Source organism: Tyto alba, unplaced genomic scaffold (genome assembly GCF_018691265.1).
Source record: "Tyto alba isolate M040663 unplaced genomic scaffold, T.alba_DEE_v4.0 Super-Scaffold_23, whole genome shotgun sequence".
NCBI classification, from domain to species: domain Eukaryota; kingdom Metazoa; phylum Chordata; class Aves; order Strigiformes; family Tytonidae; genus Tyto; species Tyto alba.
This window is the reverse complement of record NW_024881297.1, coordinates 818,566-829,991: the sequence shown is the minus strand read 5'-3', so window position 1 is coordinate 829,991 and position 11,426 is coordinate 818,566. Positions and strand designations below refer to the sequence as shown.

Genomic DNA, 11,426 nt, shown 5'->3' with positions numbered 1-11,426 from the left:
AGTGAGATAAGGAAAATCAAGCCTTAAAGTCATAAGGAGAAAATATAAAAGGACCAACAGATACTATTTCTGCCAGCTGCTGGCGGGGGGAGGGAGGGTGGGAACCCATAGCCAGTGCCCTCTGCATGTCTGACACATGGAAAAGGTGGAGACAGTGACTCAGCTCCTGCTGTTCTTGTGTGCAGCCCAGGCTGTTCATGCCCAAGGTTCCCTGCAGCTCTCATGACGACTTGAGGACGCACAGTCCTGGCGGTGCCGCCGTAGCACCAACGGGCCTGTGGTTAGCCACGCTGGCAGAGCAGCCAGCTTTTTAGCTTTGAGCACAGTGCATTTTGCTGTTGCAGAGCAGGTAGGTGATGCCGGCCCCTGCTGCAGGTGACCATGCACCAGGGGAGTAGTTTGGGGAATTCACTCCTTCCAAAGATGGCTTTTACATTTGCGGATGCCTTGGAAGGTGACAGATCTGCTCCAGGGATCTCCAAACCTTTGTCTTGGTTTTGGCTGGGATAGAGTTAATTTTCTTCCTAGTAACTGGTACAATGCTGTGTTTTGATTTAGTGTGGGAATAATGTTGATAACACACTGATGTTTTAGTTGTTCCTGAGTAGTGCTTATCCTATGCGAAGGATTTTTCAGTTTCCCATGCTCTGTCAGCAAGGAGGTGAACAGAAGCTGGGAGGGAGCATGGCCAGGAGAGCTGACCCCACCTAGCCACAGGGATATTCCATACCATAGGATGTCATGCTCAGTATATAAGCTGGGGGGCCGGATCACTGCCTGGGGACTGTCTGGGCATCGGACAGTGAGGGGTGAGGGATTGTATAGTGCATCGCTTGTCTTTTCTTGGATTTTATTTCTCTCTCTCTCTCTTTTTGCTATATTAATGTTCATTACTATTATTATTATATTTTAGCCATTAAACTGTTCTTATCTCAACCCATGAGTTCTAGGTTGGTTTGGTTTTTTTATTCTGCTCCCCATCCCACTGGTGGGGAGGAGTGAGTGGCTGCGTGGTGTGTAGTTGCCAGCTGGAGTTAAACCATGACACTCCTCCATTCCCTCGTCCTGACTTTAGCAAGACTAAGGCATCTCAACCTGAGCAGCACAGTACTGTCTCTGCCTTGCAGCCCTGCTGAAGCCACTTCTGTGTCAGACAATAAGGGAGGAAGTAATGCTTCCTGATGGGTCTACTGTGACAACACAGATCCAGCCCTTTGGCCTGGAATGGGGCAAATCTTTCAGAAGAGCAGTCCAGGTTTCTTGGCAAAACCCAGGAGCTTTAACCTTACAGATGGTACTAAGTGATGAAAGCTGATTTGTGAATAGGAAATTAAACAAAGGCTAGACCCCCAACTTGTGTGCTGTCACCATAGTTCAAGACAAAAACTACCTAGAAGGCATGCTCCAGAGACGATCCTTCTCTACAGACACCCCTCCTTTTATTTTTAACTAGAACAGGCTATGTTACTGGCAATCCTCCTCTTGCTCCACTCACAGAGGGTCCAGACCCACTATCCAGCACTACTGCTCGAGTACCTTGGGGAAGGCAAGGCAGATGCACTCCCTTTTAGCTTTCCTCTCCTCTTGCACACTATGGAAACAACTTCAAGACCTGTACAGATTTTATTCAGCTAGTTAAGGATAGAGAAAAGTGTAGTTCCTCATCCTCCCCAAGTCCCCTTGCAGCTGATCACAAGTTACAAATCAAACCCAGCTTGCCTGGAGCTAGACCACAGGAACACATAAGGCTTGGGAAGTGCTGCTATCCTAGTGTGATATCCCAGTGAAAAGTGTTCCAGGGTATGTTCCCTGTTGCAGAAGTTTGCAATGTGGTCACAGATGTAAAGTAAACAACAATGTTGTTAAGATAAACAAATGCTTAAAACTGCCAGAGTTGATAGACCTCTAGAAAACATGCTCTCGAAGGGTCAGTACCTGTGGTGTCTGCTGTGAATTTGCACTGCAGTGGCTGCTCTAGCATCCAGCTCCAGGGCAAGATTTCACCATTTGGGGCACGGTGTCACAGGGGAACAAGGGCAGGTCTGTCCCAGGTGACATGGGTCTAGTCACCATCTCTAGTATGGTAACTGAAGGGGAAACTGAGGGACCTGGGAGGTGGAGGTGCAGCGGGGCAGTGTACAGCAGCAGGACAACACACTGCTTTTTACTACATTCTTGCAAGCACCGTGACTTCGGAGGGGAGATTAATCTTCCTGCCGCCCGGTGAGCTGCAAAGAGGGGGAAAAGATGTACCTGGATCATAAGTCTAGAGTAGTGGGGACTTCCAACGAGGAACAAATGCAAACAGCTCATTTGAGATGAGGCGATGACCTCTGAGGAGAGGTGTTTGCCACCTGCAAACTTAAAAGGTATGGGGAGAGGTGCCGAAGTAAAATGAGTCCAAAATAACAAAGCCCCACTCTCCTGGGTAGTTAACAATTTGCTCTAGTTAAATCTAATCCAATGGGAGATGAGAGAAACACAGTGATTGCCATTTTGGGTCAGTGTTAATGAGGGAAATAAAATGATGAGACATACTTTAAATCCCACTGAAGGGATCAGCAAATTCCTTTCATCACTTTGAGATAGTGCAAGAAGTTCTTTATAATTAACTTAATTTATAATTAACCTGGAATAGAGGTGCTTCCCTTTTAATGTAGGGAAAGGTGAAAACAGGAAACCCTGGGGGATAGAAATGCTCTAGTGCTGGCATCCAGGGAGGACTGGACCTTCAGCCCTTCTTCCTGGAACAAACTTCCCTCTGAAGCAGTGCTTTGGGAGGCTCAGTGCCTGCAGGCTTTGGGAGGGCCTCTCAACCTCCTGCCAAGTTGGACTGTGGCTCCAGAATCATCCTTTGTTTTTAAGGAGCAGGCTAAGAATTTTTCTTGGGGGTCCAGCTCTATTCCCCCACGGTCTCCAGACCAACCCTGAAGTTTCACCCCATGGACAGCACAGGGCTGGAAGAGAGCACGGTGATGAGAGCACTGTTTTAGCCAGCCATGCAAGGGATCTTTGGCGCAGAAATGTCCAGAGAAACTGTGTGCAACAAAACTCTTTAGGAGGTTATGATTACTCAAGCAAAAAGGCAGAAACTTCTCAGACGAGACAAACATACTGTGGGAGAACTGGGAAGAACTGGATACTTCAACAGCAGTAGCAGAGGATTGCTTAAGTTAAAGTCCCCAGATATGTTCAGAGGTGGAAAACAGCCTTGTATATGTGTGTGTGTATATATATATATATATAATGCATATATCTGTTATGCTATAGCACTATAATATTTAGGTTGCAAGAGTAACCAGGGGCTATTGCTGAGACCAGGATCCCATCCAGACAGTACTGACACAAATATCCCCTAAAGACAGTGCAAGAGAAAGATGCTGGCTTCTCTTGATGAGCTGAGAATGAACTTACAAAGACAAGAACAAATCTTCCCTAAAGAAATGAAAAAAAAAAAAAAACCCTAACTTAAAGCAAACTGTAAGCTTTAGCTCACACTGGAAAAGGGCGGAGAGTTTTTCTTTTAATTATTTTATCAGTATAATCCTTGCGCTAGTGAAAATGAATCGGAGCAGTTTTCCTCCCTCCCCGGCCAGCCTACGTGAGGTGGGGCGTGTTCCCGCTGGGGCAATGCCTGAAGCAGTGGTGCCCTCCCAGGGAGGCACAGGTACAGTGCTGCTCTGCTGGAGCTGGGGCCAGATGCCAGCCCCGAAGGAGGAGAAAGCTACTGTTTGCTCTTTCAGCAAGAAGCGGAGCCTCTTTCTCAGCTACAGCAATGAAGAACTTAGGGTATGTAGCACCAACAGTTACCAGTGTGGGGAGGGTCAGTGCAAGACAAACCAGGCACATACTGAAGAGCCAGCAGCACCAGCCTCGCACCCCGTGTCATGCAGGCTAGAGAATATACCATAGTCCTCGAGTTAGCCAGCAGCAGAGGCGTGTTCTCAGACCTTCCAAAAACAGGGGTAAGCCATTCCCTAATGACAGGAGTGATTAGCCAGGGATATGACTTGCCAAAGGCTAGGGTGTATTTTTTCTCGCAGAAGACGAAAAAGAGTGACGATCAGCATGCTGCATCCTTTTGGTATTTACATTTTTCTAAAGCAAATCTGGGGAATTTCTAGGGAGTTACAAGAAAATCAGACTGGCCAGTCGTCTGGCTTCATCCTGTGCAAGTCAAAAGATGAGTTAAGACTTTGGGCTGGGGACCTGGTGCTGGGCAGGGCCCCGTGCCCTCAAGCAAGCCTGCAAGGCCAGGTGCTGGGAGGGCACCCTTCATTTTCCCCACAGGGGAAAATTCCTTTGAGCATCAACCTCTGGATGAGCAGGAGACGGCTCTTTTCTCCCTGCTTCTGCCAGAGTTGCCTGGTGGGTGCAACACCCTTCCCCAAAAGCATGTGAGAGAGCAGTAACTCCAGGGAACGGGAACACATGCACTGTAGGCACCTCACTTGCTATCTCTCAGGGCCTGTACATATTGCAGTCCTGTGCTACGAGCCAGATAAAGCTGACTTGGGCTCTTCTCTGCATTCTGTCTTCTGTCCAGGGGTTCTTCTCAGAACATCTCCCGCTGGTCCCAGGGTGCAAGAGCTCTCTCTTTCCCCCCCCAGGCCTTGAAAGCACACCCTAATCCTCTGCCTGCCTGCTGTGAGTTTTACATTTTTCCTCAGGCACAAACTCTTACCTTGCGGCCTGACTCCCTTTACAAACCCTCTGAAAGGGAAGGAGACCCACTGGGGGATTTTCTCCCACTTTTTCCCACTGGAGCCTGAAAAAGAGATGTTCTTTCTTCCACATCCCCACCAGTGGCTTTAATCCCTAGGAAAAATGGAGGGCAGTTGGGTATCTCAGCACTGTAGTCTGAGAATAAACACTTTACTGATTTCACAGGGCTTGAGACCAGGAGTGCGAGACCAAAGACTTTGATGCTAAACTAACTAGGCTGCCAGCGCAGAGCGCTCAAGGAAAACAAACAGTGCAGTCTCCACTCATTATTAGAAAGGTATTTCCCTGTCTGAAGGAAGGGGTCAGAGGAGGAGACTTCAGGCCAGAAAAGCAGCTCACAAGAAATGTGCATTTCAGAAGGGGAGCCAGACTGGCCTACGCTATGGCACTGCACAGTCCCAGCACCACAACTCCCCTCACCAGCAGCTCTTTCTCCAGAAACACTGCAGCACTGAAAGGAGGAGAAAAGTCTGTGGGGATTTCACAGAGCTGAACGGAAAACAAACACAAAAACCTAACCGACTAAACAGAATTTGCTCAACCCATCATACGTGGCAGCGAACAGGGGAATAAATGCACAGTAACTCAGGCGCACAAAAAGCAGGGGCCTAAATCCTGTTGATAATACGTGATCCCAGTTAATGTCGTGCTAGAGACTGGGGCAAACTTAAGGTGGAATTACTTGGGCTTTCTCTGAACTGTCTGTGGAGGGGCCTGCTCCGGGTGGCGTTCGCCACCTCCACTAACTCTGCTTCTGCTGTTGACTCCCGACTTCAGCGCGGCTCTTGCGCATGCGTAGGATGGCCAGGGAGCTAGCTGGAGGCGAGAGCATGTGCAGGATTTTCCCTGGGGTACTTCCAGTCAGCATTCTGGCCTCTTTTATACACGCTAGTCACAGGGCTCCAATGCAGGTTTGTGACTTTCTAGTTCAAACGCAGCTCAGCTTTGCTTCACCCAGAGTCAGATGGGATGCTGAAATGCCACATGAAGGTTCAGAAATGGGGGGGGGGGGGGGGGGGGGGGGTATCAGAGGCAGGGGATGGTGTCAGGAGTCAGGATGCCGTTCGTATAAACTTGAGCATGCTCTAATGAAATTCCAGCAGCCTCCTGTGGGGCATCAGGTTTCCTCCTGCTACCTAGCCATAAATTCCTTCATTGTTTTGTAAGCTGCCCTGTGCAGCCCTTCCTGGAGTTATCTGCAGATAAGTATCTCACAGGCTAGTCATGGCTTAACCATCAAGTAGCACACTGCATTTATATAGCAGCTCTGACCAAAGTTTTACAGGTGGAATTGTGAAGTTGTGTGTCATTAATGTCACTCCATGTAGGAGGGAAACTGAGGCACGGAGACCTGAGGACCCTGCTCAAGCCAATCCAAAGCTACAAGTGGCACCCAGCTGGTGCAGTCACACAGACCCACAAAGCACTGCAGCTGCTGCCCCCTTCAGCCCCCTGCCCTGCGCAGACCTTCGGGGCACTCATGCTGTGTGATTTTAAGGGACACAGTAAAAGGGGAAAGCAGGTGTTAGGGACTAGCTGGGAAAGCAGCCTCCTTTCTTGCTGGCTGCACTCAGCCCTGCCCGGCCTCCTCCTCCGCTAACAAAGCATTTCTCTTTTCCCTCTGGAGTCTTTTGCAGCTGGAATGGAACCAGCGAGACCATGCTACTTTTCAAAAGCTGTAGCCTGAATTCTCACATCTAGCAGTGACCCACACAACCAACCTTAACTCTCAGGCACTTTCTAAATGCTGGCATAGGATATAACAACCTCTTGGGTTTCATTTAACTGCAAGCAGTGCTGATTTGTACCCAGGGACTCCCATCAGTCCCAGCTCCTTGCAGGCATGAGACCGGGCCGGGAGAATGTGTACACACACATTTTCAGAGGCAATCACTTTGCAGCAATAACATGAGGACTCCAACCCTGATTTCAGACAGGGATCACTTAACAAAAAGCAGCCACCTCGCAGCAGGCAGAGCCACACTCCGGCTCCCGGGATAAGAGCCAACATACACTGCATAGCAGCTAGAAGAGCTTACAGTAAGAATTCCTAGGATCACGCAGATGCAAACAATCCCTCGTTTTTAAAATCGTACCCATCCTGCCTGCAAAGAACAATATCAATAGAGATCTCCTGCTGCCCATTTTAAATGGCTGGGAAAGCTCCAGCCCCAAACAGCTGCAATCGATCCCCCTTCTTCGCCTCCCCCCATCATGTGATGGTCCTGCCCAAGTGATTTAAGCTGCGGGAGTCCAGCGCTGAGTCACTCCGGTTTGTGGAGCAGGGGCTTGGGGGAGTCCTGGCTGGTGGGGCTGGTCTCTGCGGCATGGAGCAAGTGAGTGCCTTCTTCCAGCTGGGCTGGTGTGCCAAGCAGGACTGGGGGTTTGGTTGCGAGGGGGCTTTTGGGATAGGTGCCAGAGGTAGGAGGAGAAAAGGATTAGCTGAGAGGAAATGCTAGACTGATACATGGGCTGACCAGACGTTTTCCTTCTCCTCTTCTTCTCTAGCATGTTATCTAAGCGGGGAAGCTGTTCTAATGCATGTTTATATTCTTGAGTACTCTAAATGTTTGTGACCATTCAGAACTCTATACTTTGAATACTCCTTTTTTTTTTTTCCCTTTAAACTTTCTAACTTTCTTCTGGAGAAATGCCTTTTGGGTACAGAACTGGGCTAACTCTTAATACAACACCAGAGGAAAGCAGGATGGCAGTGTATTTGAACCTACCTCTGCCCCCTTTATTTTCCTTTCCTTGAAAGACCCCCTGGGTTCTGAGACTGTGTTTTAGGCTGTGGTTGAGCACTACCCTAGAAATAGAGCCAGAAGGCAGCATTAGTGCTGTGACAATAAGCAGTTTAGTGACTTGGGGGAAATCTGACCCTAGCTGTGTGGGAGCGGGCAGGAGGATCAGTACTGCTGGGACTGGGTGGCGGTCCTGGAGGAGCACTGGGCTCCCCCGAAGCCTGCACCTGATGGGCATGTCCCTGCACAAGCCAGGCAAGAACTACCCCAAGTAAACAACTAATTTGAAATTAGTCTCCCTGCCTCAGATGGTTAAGTGGAGCTCAGCACCACTGTACTTGGGCCTGGAGCACAGGCAGCAAAGCATGATTTGTGTTACGCCTGACCTCACCAAACAGCATCTTCCTTTTAGCTGAGGGAGGCCGGTGATGTTAAGTGCTATTTTGGGGGTATGTGGCTGGGGGTGTAACTGGGCTCTGAGGACAGGATCAAGCCCTCTTCTCTGCAGCAGGACCTTCCCGGGGGTGGGTATTTGTTCTACTTCACTGGGCCGCGAGCCAGAAGTGGGCTCTGATGACCCGTCTCTCTGTGTGTAGGCTGCTTTAAGTCAAGACGAGAAACTATTTTGGTGGCTCCTGTTACTTGGAGACCCACCTAGGGATGGGGGAGACCTAGTGTTAAAAAGCTTTGTAACTAACTATGCAAATGGCTCTGGCCACTGCTGACTTGAAGGTGCAGGCTTGCTTGCCAGGATGTCTTCTGTAGCAGCTGGTAAATCAGTGCCTGTACCCTACTCTTGTTACACTGGTTTGAATCACCTCTTTGTCAGCTTATGTTGCTTTGTGGGATGGGAGACCCCAGTGGGGTGGTGGCTTTGAATTCCCTGGCAGAGGGCTGAGACAGGCAGCTGGCTTGGCCCGAGCAGGGCTGGTAGGCTTGCCTTGGGACAGACTTAACTCCTGTGGTTTGGCCCTGCAGGGACTGGTCGTTACTCAGCTGGACATCCAGCCTGGTGAGTGCACCAAGGTCAAAGGGAAGATCCTGCCTGATGCCAAAGGGTGAGTGAGGAGACAGCAAATGGGTTGATGTGGCACTGGGGGAAGCCTGAGCTCCTGCCGTGTTCAGTTTGCTGGCACTGGGTAGCTGGAGCTGCTGTGCAGGAGCTTCCTTTGCACTGCCTCTCTGTTTCCCCAGGTTTGCTCTGAACGTAGGGAAGGACAGCAGCACCCTCATGCTGCACTTCAATCCTCGCTTCGACTGTCACGGGGATGTCAACACCATCGTGTGCAATTCGAAGGATGATGGTGTGTGGGGTGAGGAGGTCAGGATGGCGGACTTTCCCTTCCAACATGGTAGCAAGACTGAGGTGAGGCCCCAGGGGTGTGTGCAAGGCCCTGGTGCAGAACACAGCTTTTTAATGCTGCCTTACACCTCTGTGGAGGAGAAGGAGCAGGTATGGAAAGGGGAATAAGCAACAGGGGAATCTTGCAGCTAAAGCCAACCAACTATCTAGACCTGCTCTGCTCAAGTCAATGCCCAACAGTTCACACGGGTTAAGTGCTCCACACTGGCCTTCCTTCGCAAGCCACACAAGTAAAAGCAATTAAAACACTGACCTGGGACGCAGGCTGGGTCTGTCTCAACCCTTTGTTGCAGAAGCTGGGAGCTGACCTTGGGGCAGAGCAAACAAGCTTCCTCCCCTCCAAGCCTCTGCTAGGCAGGGCGGAGGCTGAGCTAGTGAGCATGGCCTTGACGCCAGCAGCCACTTCATCTGTCCTGCACCCAGGCTGGAGGTAGTGGGGAGTGAGGCTTGTGAGCTGTGATGTGTTAGCCTTCCTTCTTGTGGCTCTCTACAGATTTGCATCTGCTTCAATGAAATGGAGGCAACGGTGAAGCTGCCCGAGTTGGAGTTCCAGTTCCCTAATCGGCTGGGCATGGAGAAAATTGAATACCTGTCTGTGGAGGGTGACTTTAAAGTCCAAGCCATTAAGTTCAGTGAACAGCTATAGCTTGGTTTGGTTTGGTTTGGTTTCTCCTCCCTGCATAGTGAAATAAACCCAAACTTGCAATGGCTGCTCCCTCTGCTGTTTTCTGCTCTAATCTGCTTGCTCCTGTGCGTGCTACAGGGGTGGGCAGTGGGAAGGGCTGTGTACCCATTTACGTGCCTACTTACCCTGCAGCCTTGCAGCTGGTACTGAGTTAGACCACAGGCCAGGTAAAGCATGACCTACTGTGAATAAAACTACCCTAGCAGTAGTTGCTGCCTTGACCCTGTTGGCACTGAGCAGTCCCTGGCTGTTTGGTTTCTAATCTCTGGGACTAGTCCCAGCCAGGGAATCTCAAACAAGTGTATGCTGGGCATGTGTTGTGCCATTTTTGACCAAGAAGTGCTGCCCCCATCTCCCTGCTGAGGACGGGGGACTGGCAGGGAACAGGGCATGGCTTGTGCTCTTGCCAATAGCTTTGCTTTCCAAGAACGTGCTCAGCAGTTTGGGTGCATTGCAGGCTGGCAGTGGGGTACCTGAGGAATAGGGAAGAGTGGGCAGGTCAGGCTAAATTCACTCGCTGGGGAAAAGACATGGACTGAAAGGTGAAACTTGACAGAAAGCTTAGGAGTCTTGAGAGGGTCCTGGCTGTCTGTGCTGCTTCATGAACTGAGGTCTTGACACTGTCAAAGACCTGGTATCATGGTGTACCATGAATCTCAGCAACGTGTCACAGATATGGGTGATGAGCCACGTAGCAGCCTGTGGGTCAGGATCTGGAACACTTGGGTGCAGAGCTCCAGGTGCAGCCTGAGGGCTGTATTGAACAAGGTTACTAGAGGTATTAAATCCTGACTGCACAGAGAACAATTAGTTGCAGTTAGGGAGACAAAAAAGGAAGAAGCTTAGTAGACAATCTCCTCTACTTAAAACCTCTTTGCTCTGCTCGTGCAATGCCTTGAAGTGCGTCTGCTACTGCTATTCCCCAGCTGCCTGCTAGCCATGCCTACCCAGGACAGGGCTCGACTGGGGCCTGCTGCAGCATTTGAGGACCTGACGACAGGTAAAGAAGTCCTGCCTGCTGTGGAGAGGTGGGAGCCTGGGCAGGTTACCCAGGTTTGGGGGCTGGCTCTGTGACTGCTGAAGCCATGACAGTGCTGCCCCTGTGCAGCTCAGCAGGTATCGGAGGAGGCTGGTGAGGTCTTCCTCAGCCAAATGCTGCTCAAGTGGTGGAATGTGACTCCTGTTGGCTAATCTCTCTCAGCAGGGCTGTTCTAGACTGGGGCTGCATTTGCTACTCCTTTGAACAGCTGAGCAGTTGGGCCAGCTGCTTGGGTAGGGGCAATATTGTTCTGCAGAGTATTTCAGCCTTGTGAAGGCTTTTTACAGAGAGGCTGACAGGCTGCAAGCCTGTTGCCTTGTCAGCACAATTGCTGCATGACAGTAACACTGTCCAGATCTGACCTGCAGCAGCTGCCCCAGGGCTGGGCATGCCCGTGAGTGATGGGGGAATTTGCTTTGGAGGGTGGACCCTCCTGCTTTACTGATGTCCTTCTTGCTGCTCTGCCAGAAGGGCTGTGAGTTGTAGCTGTGTCTGGCCAGTTACGGCCTGGGCACTAGCACGGTGACAGGGGGATATACAGGGATCCTCCTGTTTGTTTTCCAGAGCTGTCTCAGCTCTGGTGGCAAGGGACTTGGTGTACAAATAACAGGAGGCTTTCTGGGCACCAGTCCTTCTGGGGAGGTATGCCTGTCAGGGGAACACACCATGGGCTCTGCTGCCCTGTCAAAGTTCAGCAAAAGTTCCCACTCTGCACCTGCTGGGAGGGTGGGAAAGGGGTTGCTGTTAACTTCTCCCAGTGTGGGAGTAGGACGGAGATAGCACACACCCTGCATGGCAGGAGCCTGGCCATGCTGCACGACTACCTCATTTGACATGGACAGGGGCACAGATAATGGTGCTTACAATTCC

The 11,426-nt window shown here is 50.5% G+C and overlaps 1 protein-coding gene across 1 annotated transcript; it reads left to right on the top strand.

Annotated features, from left to right (window-relative positions):
- Positions 1-6,940: 6,940 nt before the first annotated feature.
- Positions 6,941-9,542, top strand: LOC104365221 (16 kDa beta-galactoside-binding lectin). Its single transcript, XM_032992580.1, has 4 exons — positions 6,941-7,061; positions 8,448-8,527; positions 8,664-8,835; positions 9,326-9,542. Exons 1-4 carry the CDS (start codon positions 7,053-7,055, stop codon positions 9,476-9,478), a joined length of 414 nt encoding a protein of 137 aa, XP_032848471.1. The 5' UTR covers positions 6,941-7,052; the 3' UTR covers positions 9,479-9,542.
- Positions 9,543-11,426: the final 1,884 nt, after the last annotated feature.

Coding starts and splice junctions, on each gene's coding strand:
- LOC104365221 (XM_032992580.1), top strand. Junction 8,528..8,663: donor ATCCTGCCTGATGCCAAAGG/GTGAGTGAGGAG, acceptor CTGTTTCCCCAG/GTTTGCTCTGAACGTAGGGA. Junction 8,836..9,325: donor AACATGGTAGCAAGACTGAG/GTGAGGCCCCAG, acceptor GGCTCTCTACAG/ATTTGCATCTGCTTCAATGA.